Source organism: Dicentrarchus labrax, unplaced genomic scaffold, assembly GCF_905237075.1.
Source record: "Dicentrarchus labrax unplaced genomic scaffold, dlabrax2021, whole genome shotgun sequence".
In the NCBI taxonomy this organism is placed as follows: domain Eukaryota; kingdom Metazoa; phylum Chordata; class Actinopteri; family Moronidae; genus Dicentrarchus; species Dicentrarchus labrax.
Window position 1 is genome coordinate 6,638,941 of NW_026136716.1, and position 21,085 is coordinate 6,660,025.

A 21,085-nucleotide genomic window follows, 5' to 3' on the forward strand; every position below is an offset into this window, starting at 1 on the left:
TAAGATAAGAACTAGGCAAACAGTCAGACTTCATTTAAACTTTATTTAAATCATACACATTCATTAAGGAAAAATTATGCAATACAAAAAAGGTTCCTCTCTGACACAGCTAAGATTAAATAGTCCAAACAACTTTACAGATACATCACAGCTCACTGTGCTGAAAGGAGAGAGAAAGAACAGCTCACTACTTTTTTTTTCAAGAAATTTGATTACACACCATGTGTTTGTTTTTTGTGTACAAATACACAAATGAAAAAGCAGCATATAGTCAGCAGCACTGGGAAGAATAACATGCTTATATACAGCAACTTTCTATTTGTCTAATCTTGATAAATGAGATAAATACCATTTTTATTATTGTATGCCTTATTTCTGATGTTTGATTGATAAAAAAGGCACTGAAAAATAATCATGTACCTTTCAGACATTTAAAGTAGCAACATGGAGGCCTATATTTACGACTGTGATACAAAACAAAAAAGCTTTCTACAAGTTACAAACTGACACAAGATTTGGCTTCAGTAATACTCTAATAACTAGTGGCTTCAAATAATAAGTAACCCTCTCACAAGTTGACGTAGCACAACATACTTTGCTTATTATACCTTAAGACTCAAGTTCAAACAAAAAAAAGAATCAATATTTTTAAGTGAAAAAAAAAAAAGACCTAACCCAAATCAAAAACTTCATGAGATCATTATTTTGCCATTTTGCATCTACTACAGCTGTCCTTTGCATTTGTTGTGTTAGTGGAAAGAAATGTATAAAGCGTGTACTGCGTGTTTTAGTTGAGCTCGTCGGTGGACTCCGACATGGACCTCTCTCGCCTTTCTCGGACCGTGACGAAGTTGAGCAGGTCGACGGCCGTCACCACCCCGAACACCATCTGCTTCAGACTGGGAGTGCCGTCTGTCAAGTCTGGTGGAAGAAGAGAGCGATCGAGATGATGAAACGGATAAAAAGTGGTTGGTGTATGTAGGTAGTGCAGCTCTATGGGGCTTCAGCTACAGTTGGACTCAAAATGTACGTGAGTCTACAGCCTTTAGGCATCTTATGCAACTGGAAATTGTTTTTGACCACCGGGGGGCAGTGGAACAAGCTGTACACCCAACATTATTACATGGGCACCAGTTATTGACATGAGGACACCTCTCCAACAACAAACCTCGCAGATACAAGTCAGTAAAGGAAAGATCGGACATGTTAGGAGACATAAACATAAGAAAAACAGATTTCTGGAGGGGGTATCAAATCACATCAGTAACAAATACTTTAAACTACCCATATATGGAGGTAGTCTACTACTGCCAATGCCACATTGTGCCAGCTTCTGTCTGCTGGTTTACGGTTACGTAAAACTCTTTTTGTGCAGCATAGACAAAATCAAACTTGGCCAGTGGGTTCATAAAGTTGATTGCACAACACTTAAAAGGTCAGTCTGTGTCCAGCTTTGATCGGACACTCCTCCCATGTCACCTAACAAGGGTTATTGTAGTACACATGCTGAAAGGAAGAGGAAATGCTTATGAATTCTGCAGGTTGAGAATGGATTCAGTAAACTCTGTGTGATGAAGTCTGGGTGTACTTCATGTTCAGGTCCAGAGGATGTTTGCTCATTTCCTATTTAAAAACAACCACAACCACTGAAACACCCTATTATCAAAGTCGTCCTCATTTGGATGCTGTTTAAACTATGTATATCTTCATTATGTAACTATCTTGAAAGAGTTACTGCTTTGTAATTTCTCTACTTTTTCCCCACATAAAGATGACATTGGATGGTTAAATGAAACTAGATAAAAGTCACAAAATCAATGTGTGTGTGTTTTTTTGCCAAATTCTCCTCTCTTCCAGACTCCACCACAACAGGGCAACACTGTCCAGATCCAATTTCACTTTGGGGTGCTCGCTCTGCAGCTGGACTTTGACACTCATGTATCAGAGAGGAATGATCAGTGGCAACTTAACCCACTGAGCCAGACCAATGTCATCATAAAAATGTGGGCGTGACAGGTTCTCGGGTTCACATTTGTACTGCAGCAGTCAACAGTGTGTCCTTTAGAAAGGCACAAACCCTGCACGTGCAAACTGTTAGTCTAGGTTGGGATAAAGGCACCGACTGAACACAAACACGTGCCTTAAATAAAAGAAGTCAAATGCTATAAATGTGAGTATTTAAAGTGATTTTCACACACACTGAGTTTATCAGATTTAGGGGCTAAAGAAAGATGGACTGGGAGCAAAGGAGAGCATATTAATGAATGAAGAGTGTGTATATGAGTGTGACTGCATGAGAATGTTGTACTTACATTGGATCTGTTCATGTACCACCAGGGCAAAGTGGTCAGTCTCCAGAATACGAGATAACTTCCCCAAATTATCAGTCAGACGGATCTAAGGATCACAATAAGACAATAACTTGACATTAAATTGAAAGCACAAGTGGCATACGATGTATCGGATCTATGCAAAGATGCCATAAATTAAACTCTGGTCCATTTACTGACGGGGGAAGTGATTAAGTGAGACGTCTATTGACTCTGTGCATCTGGAGACCCGTAGATTAACTACAGTCCACACTACTCAAAAAAGGGAGGGAAAAAAAAGAAAATTGGATGCAAATACTTCTGGATCGTCCACAAAGTCATAAAACAGTTGGATGTTTTGATTTAAAGCTGCTTGGCTGAAGGAAATTATGGCCTTTGGTTTTACAATCAATCATTACAACATTACAACTGGACCTCGTCTTGGTGTCAAACCAATTAACAGCTTTTTTATCTGGAAATCCTCCCCTGAACTGGTTTGTCTCATTGGCTGCTACTTTCAGCCAATCCAAATTAAGGATTTAGTCTTGAAAATAATTTAACAAATTCAACCTAAAACCTACAATTTATTCAGGAAACCTTCCCTGAGGGCATCACTTTCACATTTTGTTGAGTACAAGAGCCACAAATAGAGAGGATTAAATTAGTGTCTGACCTGTTTGAACTGCTTGTAGAGCACTTTGCTGACCGGGTCTGACAGCTTGATCTTCCCTGCCAGAACAGAGGCCAACATGTTCCCTAAAGTCACCATGCCCAGGATTAACCTGTACACACACAGAGAGAGGTTGAAGTTAAATGTACAACAATAAAACACAACGGACCAAAAAAGGGATCCAGACATGCAGTATTTCAACATGAAAGTTAGCTACACTCACCCAGCCTCATCCACCACGGGCGCCTGGTCGAAGCCCTTCTCCTTGAGGATTTTGATGGTCTTCTGGCAAGTGACGGTGGGCAGGACGGTGAGGGGGGCTGACAGGTTCAAACCCTGCAGCCTCAGGTTCCACCACCTGAAGGACGAAGAGAAACGAGAGGGTCTTAACACAAATACACATCGGAGGAGGTTTGCACAAAGAGCAGAATTTACCCTTTGATTACACATACCATGGTTTTTTCACCATGAGGTCCTCCTCGCTCAGGAAGCCCTTCTGGACCATCCACTTGTCACTGAGGAACTTGGACCTTGAGGAAAAAAAAAAAAAAGATAAAAGAATAAAGATTTGTTGATCACATTACCTTAATTGACCACTTGGGGGCGCTAGATGTGAATAAAAAGGATAGGATAAGCTTTTTTCAGCTCAATGACTTTTCGAGCAATCAACACAACGTGTTGCACGCAATAATGGGAAAAAAATTTACAGTAAAGTGTTCTCTCTGAAGAAAGAAGCACCACTGGGATGCCCATTTTGCTCTCTTTCTCGTTTGTTTTGGTCTTTCTACCCCTAGTTGTCAAATAAACTCATTACTGCTGCTTTAACCCTCAGGGTTTGTATAAATGTCACTGAATATTCCAGTAAAATCTTCACAACTTCATTATTCAAAGATGTGTGACGGTACAGAAATAGACTGTCCGGTTATTGGACGTGTGTGGATTCTCACATGTAGTTGCGGATGGAGTCTGGCAGGATGACCACACAGCGCTGGCCCTCTTTTAGCTCTTTGGCGACATTTACCGCTGCTGCCATGGCCGTCCCAGAGCTGCCTCCTGTTACAGAAAGATGGATGGATAGATTTAACTCACACATTCAAAAGGTCTGACTTGACAACCTCACTCATACGTCTGGTGTTTGTGTTTGCGGGAACTTACCGCACAGCAGGCCCTCCTCTCTGATCAGCATGCGAGACATGTTGAAGGACTCCTCATCGTCTGACTTGTACCAGGTATCAATTACCTGAAAAAATAAATAAAGACATATTACATTAAGCAGTTGCAAGTCAGGTTAATATTAGAAACAGGGAGGCAAGAAAAAAAGGCTGGAACTCACTGATCTGTCAAGCACGGTGGGGATGAAGTCGTATCCGATACCCTCCACCTCGTACTGGGTCTTATCGGTCTTGTTAAGCTCGTCGGGCTCAGCCAGGATGGAGCCTTCTGGGTCGACACCAACAATCTTCACACAACACACACCATTCATTAACAACGAGTAACTCAGCAGAGAGTTAGTATGAAAATAACTAGGATAACTTCACTATTTGCAGAGGAATCAGAAATATGATCTCAGAAAACAGTGATTTGGACAGCTTACTTTGATGTTTGGGCATCTTTCCTTCAGTTTGCGGGCGATGCCTGTGATTGTCCCTCCTGTGCCGGCTCCTGCCACCAGCATGTCCACTTTACCTGTTAAGAGGGAAAGTAAAATATACATAGTCTTATATACTTGGACAAAAGCAACAAAATTAAAGCAATAAAAGTTTTTCCCTGAGGAAATTATACAAGACACAAACTTCTTGACTGTTCGTAGATTTCAACTTTTCATTTTTATGCTAAATCAAAGCTGAAAAGTCAAATTATTATTATCTTCTTTAACATTTTATGATCACGACAGTGTCGTGGCTACAAGATCTTCATACCGTCACACTGCTCCAGGATCTCTTCAGCTGTGGTGTCGTAGTGAGCCAGAGGATTGCTCGGGTTCCTGTACTGGTCAAGGATGTGAGAGTCGGGGATCTCATTTTTAAGGCGCCAGGCTACGCCCACGTGAGACTCTGGTGAATCGAAGCGAGCGCTGGTGGGAGTGCGGACAATCTCGGCTCCAAGAGCTCTCAAAACGTCCACCTGTATAGGAGAAAACACAGGAAAAAATGCTCATCTTTCTTCAAATCCTGCGTTTCTGCCTGCTCTGTTGTATCATAACTTTATTGCAGAGATCTAGTAAGACTTGCCTTAGGTTAACTTGTAAAACATTGCAGTCAACAGTGTTGTCAATCAAGATTATATACCAGCAAGACCTATACATGACATGACCGACAGAGGGCGCAAAAGTAATAGCATGGGCTTAGAAACTGTCAATAAATGATAAACAACAAGTAGAGAGAATATATATCAAACTATTATAGTAGAGTTTTCTCCTTTAGTACTTGTGTAGTATGCTTTCTGTATAGCCAGGCTTACAGGAGTTGAGCTTTACATCAATGCAGACTGTACGAGTGTCATCTGCCAATAAAAAGACCCTGTTAAATATTTATGTTATCAATACTACAGTAGTATTTATAGTAGCACTACAAAAAGTAAGCTCATTTAAATCGAGTTACCTTCTAAATACTGCTAAAAATCAAATGTTCTGGTGTTTTAATAGAGAACAATGGGTTGTTTTTGCCAGCTGGCATACTTGAAGTACAAGCTCACAGGAGGAAACAGGTGCACTTCTTCTGCATTTAATTTCACTTCTGCCTCCAAAAACAAAATCGAAATCAAATCGGACTGATAGAAACACTTCTACAGCTTTTTCAGTCCAATAGTTGAAAACAAAATTCACAAAAGTGAGAGAGAGAAGTAGAAGGGGAGGGAAGTATTAGCACAGAGAGGTTCAATATGACAGATCTCACCTTCTCCATGCTCATTTTCTCAGGCATGACAATGATGCAGCGGTAGCCTTTCACAGCTGCAGCCAGGGCCAATCCAATACCTAAAAAACAGGAAAAACACAAGTTTTACAACACAGCCACTTTCAGCTAATTAACATACCATTCCTTCCCTTAAATGCCTCCCACCCCATAGCAACACATACATCCACAAGCACAAACACATGCAGTTAATTACCAGTATTTCCAGAGGTGGGCTCTATGATAGTGTCTCCAGGCTTGAGGATCCCAGCTCTCTCGGCGTCCTCCACCATCCGCAGGCTGATCCTGTCCTTGACGCTGCCGCCGGCATTGAAGAACTCGCACTTGGCCACTACAAACACACAACAGGGAGATTTGTTTCATTCATAATCTGTTGTCAAAATGAAAAACACATTGCTCATACCACCACCGCCACTATGAGTCATGAGTCACAGTATAATAACTGTCTGTCTGATCTGAGAATGTGTCTCGGCCTCAGTGTGGGGGAGACTCACGTATTTCACATTTGAGTCCAAACACTTTGGGGATCTTGTTGATGCGCACCAAGGGAGTGTCACCGATCCTGTGCAGGATGTTTGGAAGAATGGTTGGAGAGATGGTTCTGGGAGGAGAGAGTGGAAGAAAATGTGTTTCAGGAAAGGTAAATACAATCAGAGATACTGTGTGTGTGATACAAATACACCTAATAAATCACTCTAACCTTGAACTTGTTTTTCCTGCTACCTCAAGGTGAAATGACACTAGTTACCACTTGTCTCAAAAATGTGAGGAGTCTTAGCAAGTGTTTGTTCTGCAAGTGTTTGTTTTGCAAGTGCCACTCCCCGGGAGTTTACTGAAGCTGGTTTTCATTTGTTTAAACATACAAAATAATAACTTATCTGTACAATAATACAACTAGGTAACTGGTAAACTGACCTTGGAACTTGAGAATGAGGGGAGTCGGCTTTTGAGGCTCCCAGGCTCCATTTGCAGCGGCTGGGAAGGTCGGGTCGGATCCATTTCCTCTCAGCAGTGACGTTCTTTGTGTTTATCTGAATGGTTCTGTTTGGCTCTTCAGTGTCCTCCATCGCGGGCAGCTTGTCAACCCCGTTCAGTGGGAACGAACCCTCCCGGAGTTTGGATTCTCCGTTGGTGTGGTTGAGCAGTTTGGCAGCATGAGGGCACACTGGACTTTTGACAGGGCTCTCTTTGGATGAGGGTACTGATGGCATGGCTTACCCTGGAAAACAAGAAGAAAAGGCTCTTTACTAATCTGACATTTTTAAGAATGTCAATGGTTCTGTTTAGCTAGTCTGTCCACAAAAACTGTGGTGCCTTCTCTTTCCGCTTTCACATGTTTTTGACACCTGGTGTATAGTGAGCTTTCAATGGAGACCTCCTCAGGTATCCAGGAGATGATGCATCATCAGATTATTATCAGAAAAAAGTACTGTTTGAAATTTCCTTGCTAAAAAAAGCTTTGCCTAAATAATTTACTGGCTACAATCAGCAAAATGGTTATGTAACGCAGGAGGTATCTAATCAAAAAGTAAACAAACATTATTAAAACCCAGAGACAACATTTTATACCTTCAATAAGTTCTTTCCTTCTCTGGAAATATTGAGAAAACATTTGTTTCTATTGTTAATAAACTTAAGAACTTAACTTTGCATCAATAACTGATAATGAAAAGATGCCACTGCATGATCAGGTCAGAGCTTACGCTGACTTTATTAATAACTGCACAGATACATTACCACGTTCAAAAAGGACCCAGTGGAAAGCAAACAGTGAGCCAGAGCCACTCCTATTTATGCTTTCATTAATGCTGAGTCACATCCGTACTGAGAAATAAAGTTTCATCATGCTACATTGCTCTTCCTTATGCACCCTTTCCTCCCTTATGCACATTCAGTAATAACCATTTTAAACACAGTCATGATGAGCAAATAAATTAGTCAAAAAATTCTGCTTTCATCTGCGCTACTTGAGAAAACAAAAGGGAAGTGTGGCAAAGGCCCTGACAATTGGCTGATCGAGCTTTTCCTGATATTGCATCAGACGGTTACTGTAGAAAAAACACACACATACACAGAAATTGGCGGTGCTGACTCGAGATTTAAAAGAAAAATACTCATTACTTTGTTCTTATCTTTGTGTGTTTGTGAATGTAAACCTAAAATGACTCCATTATTGGTTGTTACAAGTTATAAAATGTTGTAAAAGTCACACATGTACAACTAAATGTTAAATATTATCCTAAAGTGGAGCTCAGTACTGCAGGATGTTAAATATTAGCGGTCGGACTGGAAGAGGAGCTACACATTTTGACTATTAGTTACGTATATGACACTGACCGGTCAATGTGAGGTCCAATAATAAAACCTTGCATGAACAGGAGCAGACAGTTAGTTATTCCTGCAGACAGATCAAAGGTTCGACAGACTGACAGCTGAAAAAAAGATCTAATGAAAATGACGGTAATGTTGCAGCTTCAGACGACAATATTAGATACGAGACTACTTCACAAAGCTGTGAGCCTCCCTTGTTCATCCTATTAACGTACCCATTAGGTTCCTCCACTGGAAATGGCTGCAGATGAACCTTCACTAACACACAGTGCACACAGCGAGGCCAGCTGTTAAAACCGGGGCCCCTCTTTCAGACGATGCTCACAAACTGAACCAACTACATCCTCTTAAGCAAACAGCTCTGCATGGGAAAGAAAGTTAGTGCCGCACCGGTGAATAAAACATTCAGTATGCTATGAAACAGTAATCCCTGCAAACAGAAAACAAGAATACGTTCACACTCTGGTCTTTCCTCCTTGTTAAACCCACCTGAGCAGAAACCAATCTTAAGTGTGAACCCTTCTTTCCTGCCACACATGCAACTTCACCTCTTGATATCAGATCTCTGCAAGCCGCAGTTAGTCACACACTAATGAAGTTACACTGGCTACAACGGCGGTGGTAAATGTGGGAAAGAGTAGGTGGTATGCGGTGGCCTTACAGGGTTCAGCGGGGCAATATGATCCTCTGTGAGAGCACACACGGCACCGAGCCCAGGCTGCCAGGCAGAAAAGACTTTTAGGATTTAACGAGCAGAAACTTTAAATCTGTGTTTAATAGGCCACGCTAACGTCAAGAATCAAATCCTCAAATACCTACCAGGCTGAGAAAACAGTCCAAAAAATAATAATAAATCACCTGATCTGAGCCTGGCAACATCAAACCCAATCTCTTGAAAAATCCCTGTAATATTCTTACCTTATCAGACTTCATTATCTGCTTAACTTGTGGCGTTTCTAATCTCCTTTGGTATGTTCAATGCTCTCAAACTAATTACTACTGTGCAGCTGCCCTTTTGTAATTTAGGCTATTTTAAAAAACTGTTGTTGGTCAGGTAATTGCCCTGCCAGCAATAAAAACAACCAAAGTATCAGCTGGTCAACAGCACAAGAAGACTATAGATACCCACTCAGCCATAACAAATGGTGGGCCAAATGTGAAACGCAGGAATGCTGCCAATAGAAATACAATGTACAAACTGCAGGCACGTAACGTTACACCTGAACCCACCAACACATGGTCAGGAGGACAAATTATGATTAACTTTAAGCCGATATGCCAGTATCCATGTAGGGCCCTGACTGCGACTGAAAGATGTATAGCTGTCAGGAAAAGAGTGTCTAATGATAAAAAGGTAAAGAAATGTTGATTAGTTGTTTAAGAGGCAATTAATCAGCTATTTTAACAATCGATTAATTGTTTTTCAAGCAAAAATGTCAAATTTTTTATGCTTCCAGGTTCACAAATTTGAGAATTTGCTGCTGTTTCCTTGTGTTACACTTTAATCAATTAAATACTTTGGGCTCTGCCCTATGATACTGTGATTTTTCTGCATTTTCTGATGTTTTATAGACTTGACTGATTTTAAAAATGAAATACATTTAGCAGATGAGGATAATATTTGATACTTGACAATACTAATTGAAAATAATGTTGCTAAAATACCTCAAATTCACTGGTTCCAGCTTCTCAAATGTGAATATTTGCGGTTATATTTCTGCAACAATAAACTAATGTGAGTTTTACATTATCGATCAGACAAAACAGGACATTTAAATGTCTCGCTGTTCTTTAAAGGGCAACTGAATGGTTGGCTACAGCTTTAAGGTTACACTATGACAGGCAGATTATAGAGCAGGATGAAAGACAGCTAACATCATAAAAAGAAAATGAGTGGCAGGAGCTATAAAGCCGTAAATAAACACGATTCAGCTCCGATAGGATAAGTGCGGGGTTGATAATGAAAAATATAAGAATGAACGGAAAGCACTTACATTAAACGTAACGTTATATTGCGTTTTATTGTAACATTAAGCGGAGTCAAACACAAAAACCAAATTAAAAGCAGATAACGGCAGTCGGATTAAAATAAAAAATAAAAAATAAAAAATAAAAATGAACTACGTAACTGCGAGGTTGCATCAGAAACAGCGTCTACAGCTTACAGCCCCCAAATACCACAACCACGTGTCCTACCGTGGTCATTTTACCCCTTTTTTTATGCTCATTTCTGCCCCATTTGTAAATTCTCACTCACCTGTTTTGGTTAAATGCCCCAAAAAATGTGGGAAAAACACACAAATGACCCCGACGTACAGCAGCCGTAGTCAGGACAACAGCTCGGAGCGAGCAACTTCCGATAAAGACAACGGTTTTCGTGACGAAGCACGTGGACCTCAACGGGGAGGACGTGGGCAAAGTTTCGAGGCGCGATCTGATTGGCTGCGGCGAGGGCGTCGGTTTGGTGCGCGCAGCCAATCAGAGCGCAGATATCTGAGAAAGGGGTTCGGGAAACAGCCTGCGTTAAAATTGTCCCGTCCGCACCATCTGTTTACCTTTTATTGACCCAACACGCACCGCACGGTCCTTGACGCATGTGACATCTTGAGAACTTCTCATGGGGAGTTAGTTACTCCCAAAATATTCATGGGAGTGAAATAGCTCTATACGTAGATATTTTTTTTAAACTTTAAATAACATTTTTGTCGACTCAAATTTCAGCTTTAAAGCAGAAAATGCGTGTTGTATTAACTATACGTAGTTATATGAATTCTTGAACAATATATTCATATTTTTCCACTTTTCTGTGCAGTTTCTCAACCTAAAGACATCACCAAATAACCAGTAGGCTTTACGTGTGTTTAACTAATCCGAAGCAAAGATTTTATCAGATCTAAGAAAACAGAAGTGGGAGTAGGGGAAAGTCCCTGCAGTTGACTTGTGCTTTAGTTAATGTTGCCTCATTCATAGTGTAATAGGGGGAAAAATGAGTAAGTGATGTTTTAGAGGTGTGAAAATGCATTTGCAGCCATATATGTGCATGCATCCATCTACTATAAATTCATCTCCCATTTAAAAGTCAAGATTAGTTCTGTTTTTGAATGCGGTTAATGTGAATCAAAGACTTGTAATTCTTAGCTGTAATCATAAATAAACTAATAGTTTATTTAGTTTAAGATTATCAGAAGTTTGAGAGCAATAAAGAGGTGTGGCAGGACCAAAAGGAGATCCATGTTTGGAGACTGCCAATCTGTAAAATATTAAATAGATGATAAAACCTTTCCGTCGGACAACCTGTTACTGATAGATCCAAATCAATTAACCACATAAAAAGGCATAAAAGGCTGATGTTCATATAAGCAAATGGTGCCGGTGCAGGATTAAAAATCTGTTTTATTGAGAAAGCGACACAAGCTCGTCTTAAAAAAAGGGAATAAAAGAAAAACACTTTGAACAATTCACCAAAAAAGAAAATAACTTTGTCATCACTGCTGGGGTAAAGGGGGAGGGATGTGATAGGACATTGGGTCAGTCTTGGCTTCTTTTCAGAATCTTCCAGAGCGCTCTCGGTCCCTCGACCTTCGCCGCTCGCGGTCCCGCCGTCGGTCCCTGGAGCGGGAGCGTCGTTCCCGGGAGCGCGAGCGAGAGCGGTGCCTGATGGGAAAAAAGACAAGATTAATTAAAAAAAAAAAAAATTGGAACTAATCCTCAAACATAAATGTTTCACTATAACAATTTCTTTACCTTTTCCTGCGGCGGCCGTACAACTCCCTTCGAAGTTCCCGCGATATGGGTTTAAGGTGCATGAAGTTGCAGAAGCCACCTCTGGTGCACTCCCTGTAGGGAACACGGTACATAAAGGGTTACCACTGGTTTGTGTTTGGTGGAGCAGTGCCACGAGGAGAAGTTGGCTCTTAGTAACACATGCTGAGGTTCATGCTAGCCCACCAAGCAGAACATCTGATCTTTATCGCCCCTAGCACCGAGTTCGTCCTATCGCTGGCTGAGTAAACAACCCCCAATCCAATGGAAAAACACTGAACGGCTCAAAGGAGAGGATCAGATGTTACCTCCCACCATGCAAGTACAAAGTTTATCATTGCGTTTTAAAGAAAATGTGATGTCCATGCAGCTGGTACAGTTTCAGAGCCTTTCTGAAGGACACACGCACGAGCTGAACGCAGAGGACAGTGAAACTTTATCTAGCAGCTGGCATGATTTGCCTGCTGTTGGCCCGCGGAGGAAAGATTTGCCTATGTTCCTCCCTCTCTGCAGTGCAACTGTTTTTGTGCAGTAATTTAGGAAAATGCAACAAATGAACACAAAGTTTGAGGAGGGAGTTTCGATTATATAATAAAGCAAACACCTAAATCTCCTCAAGGCACTTATCATGTCTGTTGCATATTCCAAACAAGCTTTCCAATAAATTTGCACAAACCAGCTTATACAGAGTTAGCCTGGATCTTTCGAGGGGCCCCTTGAGTGTTTGAGCCAGTAATCCAGCCTTAGCTGCAGAGTGAACAGGGAAGCTTTACGGATCGTCTAGCTACAGGACGGACTTTCTTCTCAACATCACATGCCTTTTCTGCCTCTACCTGATGCCCTTACACACACATACTATGTGTGTACAATAGTTCCTCCAATACATTGAATAAAAGACTTTGTTTTTAAGCAGGAAACTCTTAAATTAAGACAACCTGGGCTGAAGGAATGATTTATAGCTGTGTGAAAATGTTGCAGCTGGTCACAGAGACAAGAAGGAAAGATGTTCTCCTTTATTTTTATCTGCTGATCAGACCGAGTAACAAGAAAATCAGGAGCCGTCTGCTTGGGTGCTCAGTTCTGCACTAACCTCATATTTATTCAAACATTTCTGTAATTGTAACTGAAATGTTTACTTATAGAAAAACTTTAAGTTGGTTTTATTTTCGCTCTGGATCTTTGTTCCTAATGGAGTTATAATTGGTGAGCAACACAATATTGTTACACAGTAGATTTTCAAAGTTATTACTGTATTAGAGAGGATTTACTACATTTGAAATTAAATAAGAAGGCATTTGATTGTTTTACATTAATAGGTAGTGTTCAGTGCTCCTACAGTTCTGCAGGTGTTACTCACCCCATTTCATACTGGCGGCAGCAAGCTTCCCTGAAGTCAGTGACGGGGGAGAGTTCTGCGTGGATGGGTTGGCCGTTGAACCAACGGTTGTTCAGGTCCATGACTGCTTTCTCTGCGTCCTCCTCACGACGAAACTACAAACACAGGACACATAAGTATGAGGATACACTACGGATACATTACTTGGACACACCGACCGCCTGTGTGACAGCAACCTCGCTGAACTGCTGCAGTTTGCATGCTTGTGATGTTCACACCAAACACAGTTCTGTCTACACCGAGTTGGCCTTTGATAAATACTATACAATAAAAGAATTGTGAACACATGAATGGTTCCTCTTCACAGAAACCAAAAGAGCTTTATATCAAAACAGATACGGGAGATGTTAAGTAAAAAAAAGTGGCATATTCTTAAGATATTGACGTTGAAACTGTAGTTAAAGGTGTGATTTCTTTTTATTCGTCTATTTTTGACAGGAACTGCACACAGTTCTCTCCAATAAAGCGTCGCCCCAGATGTGCAGCTCACACGAGCGCCTAATAAAAAAGCAAGATATTCTGCGTACACTGTGCCCAGACTGTGAACTCATAACTTGGTGAACTATTATAATAAAAATAAACAAATCTGACTCAATGACAATGCACCAAGATATAAAAATGAATATACTTTCAAATGATCTACGCAAAAGGAAAAGGTCACTTAAAATTACACTGTAGTCATCTAAAATGACTGTTTTATCCAAGCTCTTTAACAGCCACATCTTTATCTCATTTGCTCCATCATAAACACATTTAGATCATCCACCAACCTTAACGTAGACATTGCCGACAAGGTGGTCGCCCAAGTTATCGCACACATTCATCTCCTCCACCTCCCCATACTTCTCCTCCATCTCCGTGAACACCTCCTGTGTTGGAAACAAGAGAGGGAAATAACCATGACTCTGTCCTAGGAGGTTCTTCTCTTTTACCTTTTATTTTAGGTTAAAATTAGTAGCTGGTCACGAGGAATTGACACCTCGGCTAACCAGCTTCCTGTGGTGAAACCATGTGGTTGTGTTGATACATGGCATAATTACAAATATACACGAGTAGTTCACACTACTCAAACAGATATGTGATACTGTTGTGTTGTGTATTTTAGTTGAGCCAAGTCCCCTTGCTAAAACATTCCTTTATATTGCAGTGAGAGTTTTATTATATGCTGCTTAATGGATATGTTTAGACATGAGTTCGGTGTTGAGTCGCATTCCTTTTCTTTTTTTTTTGATACTTTATTTTTATTGATTTTCATTTGCAACATACAAACACCAGTAAAAATAACAATATTAAAATGAAAACAAATAAATAAATCAATCAGAAAAAGAACACACTGGATTGCCATGTCTCTACAGTTTGTTCTTATACTACTGTCAGTGTGGTAGTCTTTATCCTATTTCTCCCACTTTTCTCGATATTGTTCTTCTTGGGTCTTTATCTTATGAGTCAAATGTTCCATAACATGTACGTTATTCACAATTTTAGCCAATCCTCTTGTGTTGGTGGGTCTGGCTTATAACATTTTGTCATGATTGCTTGTTCACAAGCTGCTAACAATATTTTCTACAAATATCTGTCCTCTTTTAACAACATTCCCGTTCATATTGCCAAAATATAGTAATACACATGACTTAGACATATCATAACCCAGAATTCTGACGATAACCAGGTCAACATCTTCCCAAAATGTTATAATTTTAGGGCAAAGCCAAAAAATATGAGGATGATCTACATTTATAGCTCCACATTTTCTCCAACATGGCTGTGGTACAGATAAGTATTTGTTCTTAATTCTGTGGTAAAGAATCTAATTTAATACTTCCAACAAAATAATCTCCAAGTACGTGATGATGTGGTTGACTGTACACCTAGCTCTCTTTCCCGTTTCAGTTTCACATATGAAGTTGTATTCCCTCTTCTCCCCATTAGTTGGCAATATATTGTAGATATTATTCTGTATTTCTTTGAATTGTAGGTTCCAATCATGGTTCTTACTATTACATTTTCATCGTGCTTTATTTCTTTGTCAAAAAAGTCCCTTATTTACAGATATCTGAAATGGTCCTCGTTACTTAATCTATATTTTTATTTAATCACCTGGAAACAGGCTCTGGTCAAGAACAATCATCTTCCACCTCATCCCACAAAATATGTAGTTTCTGATTTTTATCCAGATTATTATCTAGAATGATCTTAGCCTCGTATTTAGGACCTATAATTAAGGTCACAATATACTGTACCACTCATATTCCAGGTGTTAAAGCAGTTACAGTACAGATGTTGCATATTCCCGCTGTGTAAATATTGACACATGAATGATTCCTGCTTCAGCAAAAACTAGATACATTTGGTCAATGTCAAAAAGCGCCAGATAACCCAAGTTGTGACATCATGTCGTTCAATATGTTGGATGAAGACGAGACATCGGCACAGAAGGTCACTCACCTCAAAGAACTCGTCATAGTGCTCCTGCATTTCCACATCGCTGACAGCGCCTACAAAATGCCAACAAAGGGGCGGTCAAGGCAAAGCTCGATGGACACTGGTGGCAAAAGACCGTCTTTAAATGGACTGTGTAACACCTTTAGCTTTTAACAAACAAATCTAACTGTGGGAAATCTTCTGGCTATAATAGTTACACCCTGCAAACGTGGATCAAAAAGGTAAAGAGTCTGTATGTTGTCTTCTCTCCCATGCCTTTTCAGCTTAACCTGGCTCTTCACAGAAGCCAGGTGAAAACTAGAGCTGACCCCTCTTGACCTTCTCCTGGCTAGCGGGGGGGGGGGGGGTTAACTCAACTGTTTGCCAATGTTTTACCTTCTTTGGTAAAAGTTGGGGACAGCACTAGTAGAAACCTGCTTCAATAAACCAGAAGCATAAAAAAAAGGAAAAAAAAAGTGTACTCAATGTGAAAGTGTAAAGCAAAGAACACAGAAACAGTAATTTAAGTATAGCTTTTAAGCCTATCACGTCAGCAAAATGGAGGATCTGATGCCAAAGCTGTGCACAGGAAATGATGTGATGCATTAGTCATCCCTTAGTCATCCCTAGAGGACATGTTCCTGTACTAAGCCCGCTAAGCCAAATTTATGTGGGGAGGTGTGATGCAGTAAATTCAGTGCAGTCAGTGCTGGAGGGTCCTGCAGATGAAGGGAGAACTTACAGTGTAAACCATCAGCAGACTGGGCAGAGTTTTGAAGGTTATGAAGGTAAATGTTCAAGAGGGAAATGGTCTGAAATACAAAACGTAAACTTCTGTGACATAAATCAACCAAAATAAAGAGCTGGGGAAGAAAAAAATGTGATTAGAAAGTTTTCTGTCAGTAAATTGCGATCTTTGCATCCTCGCAGTTTTAGGATTTTGTAGATCGTTCAAGAGATTTTATTTTTTGAGATATTAGCTACCTTTCCCCTTATTTTAGGGTTTTTGTTAAGAATGTAGGGCAAAATAATTAATTCTAAGTTTAACTTTAGAGGTGAAAAACAAGAAAATTCAAACAAATAATAACCCATAGGGTCAAATGTTTTTATACAAGCAGACTGTAGTCTAGTATCTTACTGTGTTTTTGAATTCACGCATTATATGAAACAACATTTTTACACCCGGGCTTTACTGCTCTGAACCTCGCACATTGAGAGAGTTGTTACTCTCCGTAATTGGAAGCGAATTGACCACAAGCAGAATCCCAAAACTTTAAAGATTTAAAATTATGGCACATGCACGCAACCACATTTGTATAAAACATTCGAGATTGATTGCAAAAAATAATCAAAACAAAACAAAACTGTCTTTTAAATAGTCCACGGGAGCCAGTTATATTTCAAAGAGGTCATTATAGATCAAGCCCCTCGTCCAAGTAAGGGTGCTGATAAAGGACTTCTGACCAGATCAAAAGCCGTATGTGATGCTGAAGTAACACTACTTTCCAAATAATGTTTTTTTTTTTTTTTTTTAAATCAGTGGCAGAGTGAATGCAATGCTTTCAAATTCACTGGATGCATGATTCAAATGTGAAACAAAACATGCCCATCAACACACTTACCTGTACGAGAGGTACTGCTTCAGCTCTACTAGACTGGGTTTCAACATATTGACTGTACACACCAACAACACACAGTTCTAAGTATTCTACCATAGTCAGCACAGTCTGTAAGAACGGTGTGTTTTATTTGTGTTTTGGCAGTTCAGATACTTACAAACTGCAGAGGGAGTCACATGACAGCTCAGCTACACAAGGTTGAAAAACAGATAGTGGAAGCATCAGAAACAGGTGTTTTTGTTGGTATTAGGTGATAACCGAGGAGCGATTGAATATTTGGTTTAGGACGCCTGGGAGATACTGGAGTGCCAACTGGGTCTCTAGATAGCAGGGCTGAAGCAGCACCTCACATCTGTTGTTATATGTGAGCACCACTCTTAGGAAACAGAGAGGGAGAGGTTGGCTGACAAATTTTAAACTTACAGCGAGAAGCGTCGGCCGTCTGTGCACTGTTCTGGGGATTACGGTAGATGTTCTGAATCAGGATGGTCTGCAGGGGAAAGAACAAAGAAGCATGTGGTCAGACAGGATTCTTATGATTAATGCCTATTTTTGTACTATTTCTGATGACAACTTTTATTTGAGCTTGTTTTCATCCTTTTGATAGTCACACAAGATCCTTAAGCCAAAGTTAAGTTATATTGGCCCATGTTATTACCTGCATAACATTTGTACGCCACACTTTTTCCACTCGTAACATCATTTTCTTAACCACATACACAGAAGTACAACTTTGATTGGAAAAGAACAAACAAGTGAATGAAGTTCATAACTGCAAAACACACTGAGGTTAACACTGTGTACACAGTAGTTCTACATAAGTCAATATTTTAAAACAAACATTAGAAGATGTATCTCATCCACAGGGCACCTAAACTATTTTGACTCTCAGAGAGATTACAGCACCAATACAGTACATTACATTTCACCGTGGACGTGTTCACTTATTAGACTAAAATAATACATTTTCACAAACATATAAGCTTCAAATGTCATAAAGTATTCATTCAATACGGGTTAAACATGACTTGTGATAAGGGTGTGTGCCTTGAAGTGTCAGAGGATGGCTCAGAAGGTACAGTGGGTCATCCATTCATCACAGAGTTGGTGGTTCAATCCCTTGCTCTGGTCCACATGTCGATGGGTCCTTGAGCAAGACACTGTACCCCAAGTGGCTCCTGATGGGCCAGCCAGCGCCTTGGATGGAAGCTCTGCCGCCATCAGTGTATGAAAGCGCTTTGTGTCCATTAAGTTAGGACATATAAGTGCAGTCCAACAGTTATATGAGCTCCCACATTAAAGCCATTGTAAGAGGAAAAACTTCACCTGGCTGAAGGTTGGTTTGTTGTGCAATCTCGAGCAGCGGTCTCCATGTCTGCAAGCTCCGATTTTAAAATAGAACGAACAATTGACCCTGGAAAAAGAGAAATACTGTCAGCATACTATCATATTTTAAATTTGTAATACTGGTCCTAAAAGCTTACATGTCACAAATATATATATATTTTTCAAGTAACACACTGCAGTGTTTAGAAAACATTGCCAGAAGTAAATAGTGTATTTGTTGGGGACGATTTTCAGCAACGGATTTAATGCACTAATGAGTATTTAGGGCACCTGGACAGTGTAAGTGGGATTGATTCAAACGTCCCAGGTTCAGTGAAGGGACATGACACCCAGAGGTTGCTCTGGGTGTCATGTGAGGCTCAATTATGTGTTTTAAATAGTTGTTTTAGTGACAATTATGGAGCTCTTTGGCACAGACGGATAACCTAAATCTACATATATCCAAAGGCAACACTTGTTCACTTGTTTACAGAAGCTGTTTATAATATAAAAATAAAAGAATATCAGCAGACTTATCCTTGAACTACCTATTACGAGGACAACTTATTAAAATATCACTATCATTATCCAAAACTAGATATTGTAAGAGAGTTAAGTCACCACAATATTGTGTAATATAATTTCTCTTAAACATTTAAACAGATAAATAACACATTTTGTTGTATCTCCACTTATCTGAATGAATAAAATGAAGTTAAATAACTCTGCTCGGCTCTTTTTTTAACCACTTTACTGGTTTGTTTTGCTATTTCAGAGACCAATAGTCTTACTTTAAATAATCGACACATTACTACAACAAATACACACTTCGCTTTATAGTTTTTCTTCCTTCTGAATTAGTTAATTAGGAGTAGGATGCTTTCTGCTGCTCTCCACCGGTGAGACGGAACAAAACAACCCGCCTGAGGAGAGCAGCTCCTCCGCCAACAAGCTCATGAGTTAACCAGCCTTCAGGTTACCTGGATATATTTAAAAACCCTTAAAAAGTGTCCGTGTGCACCAGAAAACTACTCAACATCTGGGCAAGAGGCACATTTCGGCGCCTCGGTAGCTGCAGGTTAGCTACGGCGCCTTCCTGAGTTTCATTCAATGTGTTAGCTTCGCGTTAGCTTCCCGATGCTAATGTAAACTTGATGAGGACGTTCAGGAGAGCTGCGGCTCCGAACTGAGTCCCCATGGCGACGGAGGAGACCCGCTGCAAGCATACTTTGTGTAAAACTAACCTTCAAGACGCTGAATGCAATATATATTGAATAAAACTTACTTGTCTTTCTCTGTGCCGAAAATGGATGCCAGGTACTCCGCCATTTTCGGCTCGTCGGGGACGTAGTGTTGTACGTCATTACGTAAAGGGAGTGCGATTGCGCAGTGGTTACCACCCGATGACTTGTAGTGACCCTGAACGCCACATCTCCGCGCTGTTGTTCCACAATTATTTGATTTATTTCTCAATAACACTGATTTTCTACTCAACTCAAATAACTTCTACTTGTGTTTTCCTCAATAAATCGCTACAGTTATTCAGTTTTAATCTTCTTACCTGAGATGTACACAAGAACAGGTGTTTCAGTGGTGGAAAAGAAGGCCAATACAAATACACCAAGTTGCTCAGTTTTTCATTTCTCTTGTAAGATATGATGCTGTGGCACACAAAATATTCGGAATATAACGTGTAAAATTTGCTTAGTAATAACAATCCAAAAGTTAAATCTATAGATTATATGCTAAATGTGGTACTAACACTCTTAAAGTCTATTCTGAGTTGTATTATGAGGCCTACATATAATTCTGTACTAGTACCTAAGTAATATTGTTAATTGCAGCACATTTACTTTTAGGCTAATGGAGTATTTTTACAGTAAGGTATCTGAGTACTTAAGTAATACGATAGGTAAGTTTTAACATGAAAAACATAAAAAAACTCTTATACAACGCATCCTTAGGGTCAGACCACATATAATATGACAGCAAGTTGTTAAAGGTGGGCCTATATTTTACAAATATTAAAGTACTTTTAACATTTTGAATGCAGGACTTTTACTATGTATTTTACTAGATGCTTTACCCATTAATTAAGTTTTTATTGCACATAAACCTTCTTCAGTTTTTACTCTTTGTCTTCCCACAGTTGTACAGAATATACTTTTCATTAAACTAATTTAATAGAGAAATATTACTATTTATCTGACAGCTACATTGCAGAATAATATTTTCCACGTAAACATACAGGGATCTCGTAATATGGTGCAGAGTTTACAAAGTTTACTGCGCTGATGTACTTTTATTTGGGTGTTATTTTTGAATGCAGCACTTTTATG

The 21,085-nt window shown here is 39.8% G+C and overlaps 2 protein-coding genes across 4 annotated transcripts; both read right to left on the reverse strand.

Moving 5' to 3' along the window:
- Window positions 1-23: 23 nt before the first annotated feature.
- Window positions 24-10,636, reverse strand: LOC127378551 (cystathionine beta-synthase). 3 transcript variants are annotated; one of them, XM_051427459.1, is made up of 15 exons: window positions 10,480-10,636; window positions 6,807-7,110; window positions 6,386-6,492; window positions 6,088-6,222; window positions 5,874-5,953; window positions 4,899-5,103; window positions 4,574-4,665; window positions 4,313-4,438; window positions 4,135-4,219; window positions 3,927-4,032; window positions 3,432-3,509; window positions 3,203-3,337; window positions 2,983-3,091; window positions 2,313-2,397; window positions 24-921 (listed from the first exon to the last, which is right to left on the reverse strand). In XM_051427459.1, the coding sequence occupies exons 2-15, from the start codon at window positions 7,100-7,102 to the stop codon at window positions 788-790; spliced, it is 1,773 nt and encodes a 590-aa protein (XP_051283419.1). In that variant the 5' UTR covers window positions 7,103-7,110; window positions 10,480-10,636; the 3' UTR covers window positions 24-787. The 3 variants fall into 3 exon arrangements, with proteins under 3 accessions (XP_051283419.1, XP_051283420.1, XP_051283421.1); XM_051427460.1 differs by lacking the exon at window positions 10,480-10,636 and adding an exon at window positions 8,438-8,571; XM_051427461.1 differs by lacking the exon at window positions 10,480-10,636 and adding an exon at window positions 7,461-7,480.
- A 961-nt stretch (window positions 10,637-11,597) lies between these two features.
- LOC127378413 (splicing factor U2AF 35 kDa subunit) lies at window positions 11,598-20,182 on the reverse strand. Its single transcript, XM_051427238.1, has 8 exons — window positions 20,032-20,182; window positions 18,747-18,834; window positions 17,844-17,910; window positions 15,826-15,875; window positions 14,151-14,249; window positions 13,342-13,475; window positions 11,967-12,059; window positions 11,598-11,876 (listed from the first exon to the last, which is right to left on the reverse strand). The coding sequence occupies exons 1-8, from the start codon at window positions 20,073-20,075 to the stop codon at window positions 11,768-11,770; spliced, it is 684 nt and encodes a 227-aa protein (XP_051283198.1). The 5' UTR covers window positions 20,076-20,182; the 3' UTR covers window positions 11,598-11,767.
- Between the last annotated feature and the right edge of the window lie 903 nt (window positions 20,183-21,085).